The sequence below is a fragment of the Vombatus ursinus genome, unplaced genomic scaffold (assembly GCF_900497805.2).
Source record: "Vombatus ursinus unplaced genomic scaffold, bare-nosed wombat genome assembly UNPS02014811.1, whole genome shotgun sequence".
Lineage (NCBI taxonomy): Eukaryota > Metazoa > Chordata > Mammalia > Diprotodontia > Vombatidae > Vombatus > Vombatus ursinus.
Window position 1 is genome coordinate 6,947,588 of NW_020954589.1, and position 16,072 is coordinate 6,963,659.

At 46.5% G+C, this 16,072-nt stretch overlaps 2 protein-coding genes across 6 annotated transcripts in view; both read right to left on the reverse strand.

Moving 5' to 3' along the window:
- The window catches only part of SLC44A4 (solute carrier family 44 member 4), a 13,866-nt gene extending 9,957 nt beyond the window's left edge, over positions 1 to 3,909 (reverse strand). Inside the window, exons 1-6 of the mRNA XM_027876751.1 lie at positions 3,849 to 3,909; positions 2,067 to 2,115; positions 1,848 to 1,921; positions 1,662 to 1,740; positions 505 to 604; positions 20 to 142 (exon numbers count right to left, since the gene is read on the reverse strand). Coding sequence (XP_027732552.1) covers positions 20 to 142; positions 505 to 604; positions 1,662 to 1,740; positions 1,848 to 1,921; positions 2,067 to 2,115; positions 3,849 to 3,882 — 459 coding nt within the window. The 5' untranslated portion in view covers positions 3,883 to 3,909. The remainder of the gene's footprint in view (positions 1 to 19; positions 143 to 504; positions 605 to 1,661; positions 1,741 to 1,847; positions 1,922 to 2,066; positions 2,116 to 3,848) is intronic.
- Positions 3,910 to 4,451: 542 nt separating this feature from the next.
- The window catches only part of EHMT2 (euchromatic histone lysine methyltransferase 2), a 20,280-nt gene continuing 8,659 nt past the window's right edge, over positions 4,452 to 16,072 (reverse strand). For all 5 annotated transcript variants that reach the window (XM_027876491.1, XM_027876495.1, XM_027876494.1 and 2 more), the window contains 12 exons: positions 15,149 to 15,271; positions 14,586 to 14,687; positions 13,847 to 13,951; positions 13,379 to 13,533; positions 13,040 to 13,207; positions 12,796 to 12,940; positions 12,416 to 12,493; positions 11,951 to 12,066; positions 11,260 to 11,346; positions 6,345 to 6,423; positions 5,998 to 6,173; positions 4,452 to 5,215 (listed from right to left, as the gene is read on the reverse strand). In XM_027876491.1, the coding sequence (XP_027732292.1) occupies positions 5,035 to 5,215; positions 5,998 to 6,173; positions 6,345 to 6,423; positions 11,260 to 11,346; positions 11,951 to 12,066; positions 12,416 to 12,493; positions 12,796 to 12,940; positions 13,040 to 13,207; positions 13,379 to 13,533; positions 13,847 to 13,951; positions 14,586 to 14,687; positions 15,149 to 15,271 (1,515 nt within the window). In that variant the 3' untranslated portion in view covers positions 4,452 to 5,034. The remainder of the gene's footprint in view (positions 5,216 to 5,997; positions 6,174 to 6,344; positions 6,424 to 11,259; positions 11,347 to 11,950; positions 12,067 to 12,415; positions 12,494 to 12,795; positions 12,941 to 13,039; positions 13,208 to 13,378; positions 13,534 to 13,846; positions 13,952 to 14,585; positions 14,688 to 15,148; positions 15,272 to 16,072) is intronic.

Sequence of the window (16,072 nt, forward strand, 5' to 3'; positions counted from 1 at the left end):
TGTGTGTTTGCTGGCTCACCATTTCTAGATCAACACTGGGCTGGCAAAACATCAGGGTTGAATTGAAGACGTCCTTCACAGGCTGATTGCTCTGATCAAGATTCACCATCCAATACCGTTTGGGGCAGGAAGAAACACAAATCTGTGCAAGGTAGAGAGGTAGGGTATGACAGGGAGCTATTTGCCAGAGTCTCCTAGGACATTCTTAGGGGCTAAGAGAGAACATGCTAAGATCCACAAGGAACTCTCTGAGGGTTGGGGAAGTGGACATCCAGGTCAAAGGATGATGAGTTAGAGCTGGAAAGGACCTTATAGATCATTTAATCCAACTGAGGTAAGGCCCAGAGAGGTTAAGTGATTTTTTTCAAGGTCACAAGGAGTAAATAACAGAGCTGGGATTGAAACCTGGGTTTCCTGACTTCAAATCCAGTGCTCGATTTGGGTTCCCAGGGCAGGGAAAGGACATGGGATTCCCAAGAGGCTCCCCAGATTTCAGGCTCTGACCTGGGTCGTAGGGCACTGAAGTCCATCCATAGTGGCTGTAATGATATTAGTAGCCGTGATACAGCTGAGGATATTGAAGTAATAGAGGTATGGCTTCTCTCTGTAAGGAGAAAGGTCAGGGCCATAAGACCTGGTCAGTCAGCGGCAGACTCAGAGAATCAGAGGCTCATTCATAGATCTAGAGCTGGAAACGATTTTGCAAAGGCTATCTACTTCAACGGGTGCTCGGTGGCGAAGTGGATAGAGTTCAGGGCCTGCAGTCAGGAAGACTCATCTTCCAGAGTTCAAATCTGGGCTCATTTACTAGCTGTGTGACCCTGGGCAAGTCCCTTAACCCTGTTTGCCTCAGTTTCCTCCTCTGTAAAATAAGCTGGAGAAGGAAATGGCAAACCACTCTAGTATCTTTGCCAAGAAAACCCAAATGGGGTCACGAAGAGTTGGACACCACTGAATAGCAACAACTATTTCAAGTCCTTTGGAGCTTGGGCCCTCTGAGCCAGGAATCAGTGTTTCCTCCAAAGTACCACATTTTCCTTCCTTGAATCTCTCAGGTGATAAAGTTTAAACTTCCCTATATGCTGAATAATTTTCTAACATATACTATAGATTTTATAGATTGTAAGCTCCTTGAGAGTATGTATTGTGCTATTTTTTATTTTTTGTATTGCCTGTATAATGCTTTGGTCATTTAAGAAACGTTTGTTGAATTGATTTGGCCCCATAGGACCTGGGGTGGTAGGGATCTTAAAGATCTAGTACAAACCCTGTCATTTTATAGAGGGAAAAAAAAGGCCCTACAATTAACTATTTGGTACCAAGCCCTGAGCTGTTGGGGAGGAAATATATTGTCTCTGCCTCAAGGAGCTTATAATCTAGGGGGTAACAAGACACAAAGATTGACACAAAACAGATAACTGGGTGCCAAATGATACAGTGCTGACTTTAAGAATAATGTGGGCACTGAGCGAGGAGAGCTCTCTATGGGCTGGAGAAGTCAGGAGGACTTGATGGAGAAGGTGGGACTCAAGGTGGGTCTTGAAGGATGGGGGAGGATTCTTCAAGTAGGAGGGGAGGAGGGAGCTAATTTCAGGTGGAAGAAGAGCATCCATCCTCAGCCCCTCCTTCCCTCAGGGACCCAAGCTTTCAAGTCCTCTCACCTGTTCTCTCCAATCCCACAGTAGGCCCCCGTAGAGTTCCTGGGATAAAGAACTTGGCGAGGATCTCCATATAACCAGGCTGAGGGACAAAGAAACGGAGAGGTAGAGGACGGCCGTGGTGTTAGGGATTTGGTCTCTTCGTCACCCGTCTCTCCACCTTTAGATTCTGGGAAGGGAAAAGCTCACCCACAAGCCCCACAACAATGTAGCCTGCAATGAACACCAGGAAGAGGACACAACAGATCACATCAGTGCAGCTCCTAGAGAGAATGAGAGACGAAAAAGATTTTTTTCAAGGCAGTGAGGATGAGGCTAATGGGGGTTAATGTTGTTGGAGAATTGGAGAGAAGTTTGTGTGTGTGGGTATATCTGGGAATAGGAATTTTGAAAGGGGAGAGATGTTACCTGTTCTTGATGGGGCCTCTGAAAGTGGGATCATATTTGGCAGACGTCCCTGAGGGGAGAGTGAGGTAAGCAGAGACTCAGAACCACACAGGTTAGCATAGAATGGTTGTCATGTTTGTGGGTCAATCTTGTCTTCCCCAGAACAAATTCCTTCCCTTCTTATAGGCTAGCCCAAGACCTTTTGCCCCTCTCCCTGCTGCCAAGTACCCCCTTTCACAAGTGGCAGAGTGAAGGAAAAGAAAGCCTGGGAGAGAGAGGGAGGGAGATAGAGGGACAGAGAGGGAGATAAAGAGAGAGGAGAGACAGAGAAAGAAGAGAGACAAAGAAAGACAGAGAGGGAGAGATGGTGAGGGAGAGACTGGGAGAAGGGGACGGAGATAAGAGTGAGAGGGAATGGAGCAGGATAAAGTAAAAGGAGTTGGGAAAGCCAGGTTAACAGGCAGTGGGAACTCCTCCCCCAGCCCCGCCTTGGGTCTATATGCTTATCAGACCTTTTCCTGGTTCATACCTCCATGGCCTGGGTGAAGCCCAGGAAATGGCCTTCACCTTGCTCCCTCCCCCCAGTTAGGACTCTTTCTCTCCAGTCTAATTTGGACCTCTTGTCATTCTGGATCTATCCATCTTCTCTCCAGTCTCCATCAATCTCTCTGGTACTCTCAACCCACCACCTTCCACCTTCCTCCTAGGCAGTTTTCATTTCTTTATTAGCCCTCTGGGCAAGCATTTCCAGTACGAACTCCTCATTCCTGTCCCCCAGCGCATGAGGAGCAGCTGCTGGGAGGGAGACCAGGAGGCTGGCATCATTTTCATCAGGGGACTCCAGATTGTATAAACACAAAGAATTAACCCTTGGGATGCTCCTCATCCGTCTTAGGGGTATGGATATCTTTCCTCCTCAGCCTAGCTGAAACTGTATTGCTCAGATTGTGGACACAAACTCTGTGGAGCACCTGCACTTAAGCACACACGGTGGGAGAGGAAGAGGCAGTCATGAGAGTTCCAGGGTCCTTTGGAAGTATTAGGGTAGGGGAGAAAAGTATTGGAAAGGGCCAAGGGCAAGGGAAAAGAGAGTAGCAAGAAGGTTGTGGGAAGGTGTCTGTTTTTCCCAATTCCATTGGACTCTGTTCTTCTTTCTTATAAAAGAGGTCAATCATTGACCTGTAGCCGTCTCCAGGAAGTCCAGGGGATGAACCCTCCCCCTTTCTGATTCCCTATAGGAATGGACACAGGCATTTGTTGCTCTCAATGGCCCTTTTCCTCTAATCCTCCTCTCACTTTAGTAACTCAGGCGTTCAGTTTCCCAGTCTCTCCTCTATGGAATCCAAGAATCCACCTTCCCCCAGCCACCAGGAACCTAGATGTTAAGTCTCCTGAGGGGATTTTTCCTCTAAGCTCCAGAGGGACCCAGGAGTCCTTTCTCCCCTCTAACCCTCAGAGGAATCCACCTGCCCATTCCTCCATCCAGCTCTCAAGGACCCAAGCACATAGTTCTTACCAGCCTCCAGAGACTCAAGTATCCATCCTTTTAACTCCTGCCCTTTCTCCTCAAAGAACTCAATAATTTACCTATGTCCAGCTTCCTTTGCCCCTCCAAACCTAGGGAGCCTCTGCTCCCTTTAGAGTTCCAGGGATCCAGCCCTTCAGTAATTCTTCAGCCCATTTCCCTATATTCCCCTTGAAGTCCCAGGGATCTAGCTCCTCTCGTGATCCCATAAACCCATGCTTTCCCTTAACCAGACCCTTCAACCCTCCGGGTCCTAGGCATCTGGCCCCAAGCCTTACCATAAACCTCCTTCTCATCTTGTTCCTTCCCCATGACTACAGGAAGGCTCCAGAGTAACTGTTGCCTTCTCTAGGGAACTAATGTCTTACCTGCTGCTTGCCTCTCAGCCCCACCTCCTTTGCTTATGTCACCATTTCCACCCCTCCCACTCACCTGTGGTCCTAAAGCCCCGGCCTACCAGTACCCAACTTAAAACTTTCCCTGTTCTGGATCTTTAACAACATAAACTGGGGTGGGGGTTAGGGAGGTGGCTGAAACTGGGGCTAGGCTCTGGGCAACCTGACCTTAAACAATACTCAGAGCCTCTTCAAAAATGGATGTAAATTAATACAGTTCTATTCCAGTGAGAAGTTTGAATAATCTGTCTCAAAGAACAAGGGTCACCTGTCCCACAGGAGCTAACCATATCCTGATACTCCCAAATCTTTTTTTCTCCAACTCAATAGCTGTTTTTCATTTTTCTCCAATTTCTTGGATTCTGCCAGAGCTGATACCTATCCACCCTCCTTGTTCCTCTTCCCAGGCAGCGGGACTCCTATTCTCTTCTTAATACCTTATCTGGTGCCCTGCCCCACCCCACCCCTTACTAAGACTAAGACAGCTTATAACCAAACCCAAACATTTATTGAGAAAAAAAAATTGCCAGGGAGTGGGGTGATGGTGGTCAAGTGATATGGGGGAGGAGGCAATGTTCAGGATGGGAGAGCACAGAGTGCCCTGGGCTTTCTAGGGAAGTCAGCCTGCTGTAGGATATACACCCCAGCTGGGTGTTCAGATCCCCAAAGATGCCCTTTCTTTAATCCAATTCCACCTTCAGGTGTATGTGTGTGATGGGTTGTATGGGGGGTGTGTGTGTGTGTGTGGTGTGTATGTGTGTGTGTGTGTGTGTGTGTGTGTCTGTCTGTCTGTCTGATGGGGAGTGGGGAATATAGAGGAGGTCACTTTTGTCCCAAAGTGGGGAACTGGGTCTGGGAATCAATCATTATCATTATGGCAGAACAGGACACCATCATCCCTTGGTGATGGGGAAGAGTATCCCACTTTCAAAACAGGTGATACAAATGAACAGGAATGGCTTGGGACAGTGTGTGGGCAGGAAAAAGGCAGCTAGTTCTGAGGGGTGAGAACAATTCCCAGGAGAAGAAACTTTGTGAGGAAGCCCCCCAGAAGTCACTGGATCTGGGGTCAGGAACTGAGGGAGGGTAAGGACCCAAGGTCAGCAATCAGTTCTGGGTGGGGATCCAGGCGGGCCAGGCGGCTCTGCTCCAGGGCGATGGCCTCTGCTGAGTGCTTGCATTTTTCAGAGCCACACTGACAGGTGAAATACTTGCTCTTAATGTCCCAGAACCGGTCGCCATAGTCAAACCTGCCAGGAAGATCAGGGGAACTTGGGATCCAGACCTCAAAAAGTCTTCCCAGGTTTTTCATCTGCCCACCTACCCACCCCAGAAGCTTTCATCCTCTTTGGCCACTTTTTAAGGACTCAAGCTCTGGTCAACTAGGCCCAAGCCTCATGTTAAAACCCAACCCAAGATTGGAGACAACAGCAAATACAAACCTTTAGGGGGCAAGGAGTGGGGTCTGTGTGCTCTTTGCCAGAGTCACCTGGGGGATTCTGCGAGAATGCCAGAGTACCTGAGGACCCCTCCAAAGGCTAGCAGAGAGGACATTAGGGTCATAGGATCATAAAATTTAGAGTTCAAAAGGACCTTAGAGATAATTTAGTCCAGGGGTCCTTAAATTGTTTTGTGTCGTGGGCCACTTTGACAGTCTATAGAAGCCTATTACTATGGGTTTGTTGCCTACATTCATAATTGAAAGAGATGTTCAGTACAGGTTAAGTGAAAATAAAGATGTCGTTTTTTCCCCTATCCAAATCCATCTATCCACAGACTCCACAGGTTAAAACCCATGATCTGGCCCCAATTCCTCATTTTAGAGCTGGGATGTGACAACTTTCCCAAAGTCATACAGGTAGAGAGGTGGCAGAGCTTATTGTGGGATTTGGATGCTACCTCTGGAACCCAGGTCTCCTGGGCCCCGTGCTTCCCCTCCCTCGACTCTCTAGGGACTACACCTGGATGCCTCATTAAAGATCCAGCAGCCTACCCTTCCAGCCACCACAGGGAACCCTTACATCCCCCTCACCCTAGCTCCTCGCCCGTCCGGATGTCTCGAGAACTGAAGAAGGCAATTCGGGGGAACCTGAGGTCTTGGTGCAGCATGAAGACTCGAACAGGGATGATGTTAGGGTCACACAAATGATTGATAAAACGACTGATGTTGCCATAGTATCGGGCATCGATGCAGTACACCTCTCCATCCTGGAGAGAATGTGGATTGGTTACCTCCCCCATCTCACACCTTGCGACTGGGCCGAAGTCTCAACATAGTTATTGATGCTGTATCACTTCTTGCTGACCCAACTCAAGATTTAAGGGAGGCGCCGGAGAGGAAACAGGGTAAGGCCTCCCCCCTCATCCCAATCTACTCACTTTATTGTCCAGGTCAAAGAGGTAAGAATCATCTTCTCGAACATCTGCCTCGGCATCTGAGATCAGTTCCCCAACATACCTAATCCAGTAGAGGGAAGAGAGGAGTTCTGAGACCTATGATTTCATGGGAGTAGGGAACCTTTTCAGCATCTCCTCTGTACCTTATGGTCTTAACAGAGCTGCCTGGGGACACTGAGAGGTACAGTTGGGGGCTCAAAGATGAGATCTGAATCCTGGTCTTTAGCTCTCATTAAATAACACTAATGGGCTTTTACTCATCCTTTATTTTAAATTTCATTTTCTCAGTTTGTACCCTCCCTTCCACCGGGGAAAAAAATAAAAGCAAGATCCTTGTAACAAATAGTTATAGTCAAACAAAACAAATTCTTGAAGTGGCCATATCCAAAACTGCCTATCTCATTCTGCATCTTGAGTCTATCACCTGTCAGCATTTACCTATCCTTCCAATTTAGATGCTACCCCCCTCTATGAAGCCTTCCTTGATCTCAGTAACCCTACAAGGCACTTCTAATGTACTTCTATAATACTGTGAATTAGAATTCTGTGTTTATGCCCTACCTCCTTATCAGACTTCAGAATTCATAAAGGATGGGACTATAGGTGTGTAATAGATGTTAAATGAATTTATTGTTTAATTGAGTAGAATAAGAACAAGGAAGTAATGGGGAAGGGGAAGCTTAACGGCATAGAGGGCGAGTATAGACTATAGTAGTCTTGAATGCCAAGTTAAGTGAGGGGTTTCTGAATACTTTTGAGCAAGACAGTGATATGATAGACATGTTAATAGTGATGCTTTGGGAAGACAGTGTTGGTTGAATGGATTAATGGAATTAATCTAGTAGTATGTTTAGAATAGATTTTTAAGTGGGGGAGAGACTAGAAGAAGAGAAATCAGCTAGGAAATCGTGGTAAATATTCTGTGACTGAGCTACATTTAGAAGCTGGACATGGCAGGTGGCAGTGGGGGTAGAAAAGAAAAAAACAGATATAAGCAATCGAAGGACAACTTGCAGGACTTGGAGACTGACTACTAGACGTGATGGGCAAAAAAGAAGGCAGGACTACAAGGTGACAGGTTTGGGGTTGAGGCAACTAGGTGGTCACTTTTAGAGAGAAGATGATGAGGAGTTTGGTATATTGATGAATATGAAGGCTACTGGAACATTAATGTGGAAACTTCTAGCAGAAAGCTGAAGATGTAGGACTAAAGGTCAGGAGAGGGTCAGGATTAAAAATGTAGATTTGGGAGATGACAGTAGAGGCCATGAGAGCATGAGAGTAGATGAGGTCTTAAGGTCCGAAGGGGAGAAGAAAGGGGAAGAAAGGAGAAGTAAGTGTGTGTGCAGAGGGGGGAAGGGTAAGACAAAAAAAGGCCAACAGCTAAGCTCTGAGGAAAGAACTACATTTCAGGGGTAGGATGAGGAAGAAGAGTCAGGGAATGAAAGAGAAAAAAGGAATGATAAGGAATGGCATCAGAAGGACCAGGAGAAGATGATGTCATGAAGGCCAAAGGAGGAGAGTATTCAGTAAGAGTGAGTGGTCAACAGCATCAAGTATTGGGAAGATGATCAAAATTAAGGGGAATGGGGACAACTAGGTGGTGCAGTGGATCGAGCACTGGCCTTGGAATCAGGAGGACCTGAGTTCAAATCCAGCCTCTGACACTTACTAGCTACATGACTCTGGGCAAGTCACTTAACCCTGACTGCCTTTAAAAAAAAGATTAAGAGGGATGAAGACTTTTTAAAGGGCCAGTGGATATGGTGGATAAGATTACTGGTGACCTCTGTGAGAATGGTTTTGGTTTTCTGGTAGGGGTAAAAGCCAGGCTGCAAGGGGTTAAGGAGAGTTGGGCATGATAAAGTGGAAGCACTGGCCATTAAGATGACTCTCTAGAGAAACTAGAACGTTAAATGGGGAGATTAAAGGGGTAAAACCAGGATAGTAGAGTAGCAGGAAGTAAGGCAGCTGAGCTCCTGTCTACAACTCCTCCAAACAGATCTATAAAATTCACCAGCCTGAATCCTGATGGAGAAATCCAGAAAAAGTCACAGTGCATCATTTATCTGGACCAGGTCAGCACAGGGAGACAGAGAGATCTGTAGACACTAGGAACAGGGTCAGAGCAGGGGCAACTGTCACAAACGGAAGACTCCAATGCCCAGGGACAGGCTGCACACCACCACAAAAGGAGATCACACACCCATGTTGGGGCACTGTCACAAGGACAGGTGCCAACCAACAGCTTTGTTGGACCAGCCCAGACCTTCCTTCCAAAAGTGCGAGAGAGCCTTGCCCTAATATTTAGTCCAAAGTCAGGAAGTGGGCTGGAAGAATGGAAAAAAAAAACCCCCACCATAAAGAGCTATTATGGTGGAAGAAACGAAGCAAGAGTTTAAAAAGAGTTAAAAATATTTTTATAAAAATGGAATGAAAATCTTGAGGAAAAAATTAGAAAAAGAAATGAAAAAGCTATGGAAAAAAGAACTGGAAAGGGAATTAACACCTTGCCACAAGAAGTACAAAACCTCCCCCAACAGACCAAACAGAAGCCAATAACTTCATGAGGCAACGAGAAATATTAAAACAAAGTCAAAAGACTGGAAAAAAAAAGGGAGGGGGGAAGAAAATGCAAAGTATCTCATAGCAAAAACAACTGATCTGGAAATAGATCAAGAAAAAAATTAAAGAATCACTAGACTGTCTAAACACTGTGACCAAAAAAAGGGCCCTAGACATTCTATTTCAAGAAATCTTAAAACTGCTTATTATTTCTTAGAATCAAAGAGCAAAATGGAAATAGAAAGAATCCAGCAGTCACTTCCAGAAAGAAAGGCCCAAATGAAAACTGCTAGGAACCTTCTGGGTCAAAGAAAAAATACTGGAAACAGAAAGAAAGGATTCAAAATACTGAGGAGACATAGCGTCAGAATCACACACGATTTGGCAGCCACCACTACAAGGCAGGAAACTTGGAATATAATATTGCAGAAGGTAGAAGATAGGGATTTTCAGCCAAAACTTACCTAGAAAACTGACTAAAATTCTACAGGGGGAAAAAATGAACTAGAAGATTTCCAAGCATCTCTGATAAAGAGAGGAGCTGAAGAGAAACTCATTAGTTCAAACATAAAAGTGAAGAGAAGCATAAAGAAACATAAACATGAATGAACAATGATAAAAAACTAAACAAAGATAAACTGCTTACATTTAGATATGGGGAGTTGGTAAGATTATCTCCCCTGAATCTTATCATCAGAGAGTACAATCAGATAAAGCCTGGGAGGGGTTCTTTTTATGTCTTGAAGATCTTAAGGAAAGCATAGGGAAAAAAGAATACACCCAGGAAGAAGGAAAAAGGTTAAGGATAATTATTTCACATAACCAAGGTGCAAAGATAGACATCTATATATAAAAGGGCATGGGCGGATGGGTAATGGCTTACACTTGAACCTTATAGTCATCAGAACTTATCCACAGAAGCAAGAATACACACATACAAAGTTGGGTACAAAAATCCATTTTGCTCAATAGGAAAACAAGAGGGGAGGGGTGGGGAAGGGACAGGAATGAGGGAGTGCCCACAAATGAGAAACAGGCTGAACATAGTACAGCGTAATAACCAATCAGGATTCCAGATGATTAATAAGGAAATGTGCTACTTACCTTCTGATACAGAGGTGAATGACTCAAAATGCAGAATGAGACTTAATATTTTTTGGACATGGTCAATGTATATATTTATTTTGAGTGACTATACATGTTTGTAATGGATTTTATTTTTCTCATGTTCTCAATGGGGAGGAGAGTTGAGGTGAGAGGGTGAGAAGGTTGATTTTGGTGGATTAAAACAAATAAAATATTTGTTTTTTAAAAAGGGAAAAGACAGGGCAGTAGTTTGAAAGTGCCGTTCAAATATTTTTAAAAAGGAGGGGAGGGTAGAAGAATCAAACTAGAGACTGAAGTATGATAGAAATGCCAAGGTCCAGAAGGAATCGGGAAAGGGGAGGGGACCATGAAGTAAGGCAGGGTGTCACCGGGCAGGATCATGAGTTTAGGTGGACAGATTTATACTTGGAAAAAGAGGAAAGACAACTCTTCTTTTGAGATAGGTGAGGGTGGATGAAGAGACATGGGGTGGTAAGTTAGGAAGGTGAGACAGCTCAGAATAGGACGATTTTTATTTTCTTATTAAAGCACTTAGTGAAATTGTCTGTTCAGAGAAAGAGGGGACTGGACATTGAGAAGCTGTGTAATAACAGTAATGCAAAGTATACTAGGGAATTAAAAGTAGGTGAATAACAGGACTGGTAAGTAACAGCAAGGGAAGAGGTGAAACAGCACAAATTCATAGTGAGCAGGTGTGGACATATGTTTAGGGGAAGGGGCTCTTGTTTGGAATTTGAGGACCCAATTCAAATTTTACCCCTCCCTCCTTTAGTATTTTTGTGACTATGACCAAGTCACTTAATCTCTGAGCCTACTTCCTTATCTGTACAATGAGAGGGTTGGATTAGATGACCTCTAAAGCCACTTTCACCTCTATCTAAAGCTATGATCCAACCTCAATTTTTTTTTTTGTCTAGGCCTGTGATTTCTCGGCTGTAAGGAATGCCTTTTGTGAAAATTTTTTCCACCAATGCAGGTCAGCAACTATTCCGTAATTTAGTCTTCTAAATGGTGCCTGAAGGCACTAAGAGGTTTAAATAATTTGTTCAGGGTCACAAAGTTAGTATGTCAAGGGGTATGACCTGAAGCCAGGCCATCTTGAGTCAAGTCTGGCCTTCTATCCACACATCAGATAGCCTCCCCTTTTCATTCCACCAAAAAGTCCCAGCCCTTGCCCTCCTCAAACCCTTCCATGCTCCTTGTGCGTGGGCCCCAGCACACTCACTCGCAGATGAAGGTACCCTGAGGTATGGTCTGCAACGCACGGACACCCCAACCCATCTTGGCAGTACGGTAGAGCTGTAGCCGAACCCTGGAGGGTGGGGAGAAGGGAGAAGGCATAGAGTATTGTGACAGGGGTCTAGATTTAGAGCTGGAAGGGACCTCAGGGGCTTATCTAGAGTACCTCTCTCAGCAACAGATGAGGAAAACCAAGGAGCCCAGAAAAGTAAAGTGTCTTGCTCAAGGTCACTCAGAAACAACTCCCAGTCAGAGGTGGGATTTGAACCCAGGTTCAAAATCCAGTACTCTTTCCATTGTATCTGTCAGAGGGACATCCCAAGGAGAAAAATATGGGAAGGTGTGTCATGGGGAGGGAAACGAGAGTCCTAGGACCAAAGGGTGCCCCACTACCCACACTTCACTCAAGAAAAGGGGCTAAAGAGGGGCAGCTAGGTGGCGCAGTGGATAGAGCACTGGCCCTGAAGTCAGGAGGACCTGAGTTCAAATCCAACCTCAGACCAAACACTTGACACTAACTGTGTGACCCTGGGTGAGTCACTTAACCCCAACTGCCTTAAAAAAAAAAAAGAAAAAGAAAAAAAAAGAAAAGGGGCTAAAACTGCAGTAGGGAATTAAGGATGCCTGGGTCCCCAGGGTCTGGGAGAAGTGAGAGGCTGAAAGGCAGGTGTCCTCACTTGATACCACTCTGTACCACTCGATTCTTGCAGCTTCTCCAGCAGGCGCAGGCCTGGTTACATTCAAAGATCAGGGGGGGCTCAATCTTATTAAATTCCTGAAGCAGACGTCCGTCCTGGTTCCAGAGGTAAAGGGGAGAGGTGAGAAGAGACAGGCTAGTTGAGGGAGGAGGGGGAGGAGGGCATGTTTGTATAAGAAGCAGGACAAATACAGGGCCATTTGAAGGTTATTTGCATATACCAACAAAAATGGCATAGTCACTTTCTTGGCAGTTTCCCAGTTGCCCTTGGTTTGGGATCAGGGGGAGGGGAGAGAGAAGCCCCATGAAGGGAAGGCTTCCTCCTCTCTGAGCCCCAGTCTATCCTGGATAGCTCCTCCTCCCTAGGAAGGGACAGAAAATAAACATGGGCAGTTGGGGGAAGGATTCCTGCCAGTGACACGAGGGCTCTTTAGAGCTTACTCACCTTGTCGTACCAGCACCGTATACTGAGTTGGCCACAGAGACAGTTGGAGCTCGAGCAGTCATCCACGCAGGTGCAGTGCTGGGGGTGAGGACACTGGGGTCATAATCCTCTAAGCCCAGGACTCAGGTGTCCTGCCCTCCAGCCTCTAGAACGCTCCCCCTCCACGGCCCAGAGCCCTCATTCTGTCAGAGATCATCAGGCTTTTGTCTACATGGCATGGGAACAACACTGGGTAGAGCTGTCAGGAGTTGGCAATGGGACTGGGCTAAGAGGGTACGCTCTGACGTTATTGGAGGTGAATGAGGAAATTGGCTAAGGATCTCTAAAGTGTTAGAATTAGGATATCAAGAAGTCTGGGGGATCTTTCCCACCCCACTTACCTGCAGGTGTGTGATGTTTCGGTCAATATTCATAGTTGAAGTTTCACAGTTCTCAGAAATGTATTTGTAATCTTCTGGGCATGGCTCCCCATCCACCCCATTGACACAGGGGATTGGCACGTTCTCGTAACCTCGAGCTACATCTCTAGGGGGAAGAGAAGCAGTATGGCTGAGGGGATGAGACCCCCACCCCAGACCCTTGGGGGGCAACAATTAATGGACAGGCGACTCTGGGAACCCCCACCTGCAAATGATCTTTTCTGTCCGCAGTACTCGGTTACCCACACCAAGGCGAAGCTTTCGGTTGAGCTGCAGGGCTACCCAGACATCTGAGCGCTCAGGGGTCAGGTCCCATGCCGTATCTCCTTCTTTGTTCCGTAACTCTGGGTCTGCACCCCGGGACAGGAAAAGCCTGAAGGGATAGAACAAGGAAAGCAGTAAGGAATATGTGGCAGAAGAGGCAAAGACAGAAGCAGGGGAAAGACACCAATCCAAAGACACAGGAGAGGGATGGACAGAAGGTAAGAGAGGAGGAAGAATGGGGAAGCCAGGGCACAGGCTCTGGGGTGTGGGAGATGCTCACAGCACACAGTCGTGGTAGCTCTCTCTAGCAGCGATATGCAAGGGTGTATCGCCATGATAGTTGACTGCATGGAGGTCACAGCGGGCATTCAGTAGGACCTCAGCAATAGCAGCACTGCCTGTGAAGGATGCCCAGTGCAAACAGATGTTCTCTTCCTGAGGGCAAGGGAAAGATACAGGAGTTGGTTCAGGACCCCAAGTCTCAGTTAAAGTGAAAAAAGAGAAACAAACAATGACCAATCACACGCTGGGCACTGAAGATGTTCAAAGATTAAGTAAGACTTAGTTCCTGCCATCATAGGGCTTATGGTATAGTATAGGGTTATGACATGAATAAGGGTAAAACCAATACCCAATAGCATATCCTAAGTCAGAGAAGTACAAAATGAAGCAATGTGAAATATCCAAGGATTCCAAGGTATCACCCTACTTTCCCTCCACCCTTGGGTACCCACATGTTTTCTCTTACATTGTCAGTGAGGGTAACATCTGCTCCTCGGGTCAACAGCATTCGAATAACTTCAATATGTTTATGTTCAGCTGCCCAAATGATGGGTGTCCAGCCCCCATTATCCTGGAAGGAGTAAAAAGAGGCAGGTGAGTGTTGGGGCCCAGTCAGGTCTCCTATAGCTGTATCTGGTTAAAAAGGGAGGCATGGGTTTCCCCTTCTCTCAGAGTCTCCCCTTCTGAGAGAGAGAGAGAGAAAGAGAGAGAGAGACACACACACACACACACACACACACACACACACACACACACACTGAAGGAGAGACATAGAAAAACACAAACAAGGAAGGAGAGATATCAAGAAAAGAGCAAGAGAGATACATGGGAGATAGAGGCTGGGAGGGGAGCAATCTGGAGGGAGAATGAGACAGTATGGGAGAGACTAGTGATGGGACACCAACAAAGACAGAGAACAACCCAGGGAGGGAGGGAGAGATACACGCGATGGAGGTGGGGCTCAGGCAGTAAGTGGCACCAGAGAACAGACAGTGACAGGCAGAGACAGAGAATAAGTCACCACCACTGTGCAGGGAAAAAGAGTCAGAGACAAAGAAGAAGAGATATGGGAGAATGAATGAAAAAAGAGCATACACAAAAAGGTGAGGGGGGAGAGGCAGAGGCTGGAGACACAGAAACACTTTGAACAACTAAACGACAAAGTAGGGAAACAGAGGCGAGCGGGAGAACCGCTGGTCACTGACCTGAGCATTTACATCCACTTGGCCAGTGCTGAGCAGCAGGCTGACCATCTCCAGGTTGCCAATCTTAGCTGCGTGGTGAAGACAAGTAGAACCATCTTCCTCCTGGGAAGACAGGTGCACACAGACCTTTAATACCCCAAGCAGGGGTACTCAAACTTCTTTTTGAGGGGTGGGTAGAGCACGGACAAGGCAGGGAGACACAGTTCCCCTCTGGCAGCCCAGTGAAACCTATGGACTCCTCAGAATGCGGTTTTTAAATATTTGAAGGAGGGGCAGGTAGGTGGCACAGTAGCCTTGGAGTCAGGAGGACCTGAGTTCAAATTCAGCCTCAGACAATTGATGCTTACAAAAAATATTTGAAGGAAATGTTAAATTTCAGTTAGGGGCTACTAAAAATAAAAATGCAATTTTTTTTCTCATTCAAGTTTACAGAGCCCTTGCCCCCAAGGAACACAACAGCTACCTCCTGTTCTTTGTCTTTCACCTTATCTATAACCCCTTGCCACATCTCCCACTATGCCACTCAGACTAGTTCAACTGTGCCAGCCAGCCAAGGCCCCCACCTTGCTATAGACACAGCCTCCTCGCTGCACCATGTATCGAGCGGCCTCCACGTGATTGTTGGCCACAGCCTCCATCAGAGGGGTCCGCTGCAGCTTATCCACAGCATTGATATTTGCTCCAGCCTGGCAGGTGGGAAAAAGGGTTAGTCAGTCAGTCAACAAGCCTCTATTGAGCAATAATTATACGCCAGGCACTCTGAGGATACAAAGAAAGACAAAAAAAGGGTCCCTTCCCGAAGAAGCTTCTATTTTAATGGGGGAAGACGACATGCAAATAATTTGGCACATACTAGCTACGTACAGGGTAGGTGAAAGGTAATCTCAGAGGGAAGGAATTAGCATCTAGAGGGACCAGGAAGGGCGTCCTGTAGAAGGTGGGATCTGAGCTGAGTCTTAAAGGAAGCCAGGGAAGCTAAGAGGTGGAGATGAGGGGGCAGAGTACTCTGTACCTAGGCAACAGTCAGTGCAAAGCCATGGAATAAGGAGCTGGAGTGTGTAAAGAACAGCACGTAAGACAGTACAGCTAGATCATACAGTGGGTGGGACGGAGTACAGTGTAAGAAGAGGAAGACAGAAAGAAAAGGACCAGATTGGGGAATGGCTTTAAATGCGAAAGAGAGGACCTTAGAGCTGATCCTGGAGCTACTGGGGTGACATGGTCAGAGCTGTGGCTCAGGAAGATCACTTTGGAGGCTGAATGGAGGATGGATCGTAGTGAGGAGAGACTTGAGGCAGAAAGACCAAGAAGAAGGCTATTGCAATAGTCCAGGTGAGAGGTAGTGAGGGCCTGAACTAGGATGGTGGCTGTGTGAGTGGTGAGAAGGGGATGTACATAAAAGGTACTGTTAAGGTAGAAATGACAGTGTGGGGGCTGTGTGTGTGTGTGTGTGTGTGTGTGTGTGTGTGTGTGTGTGTGTGTGTGTG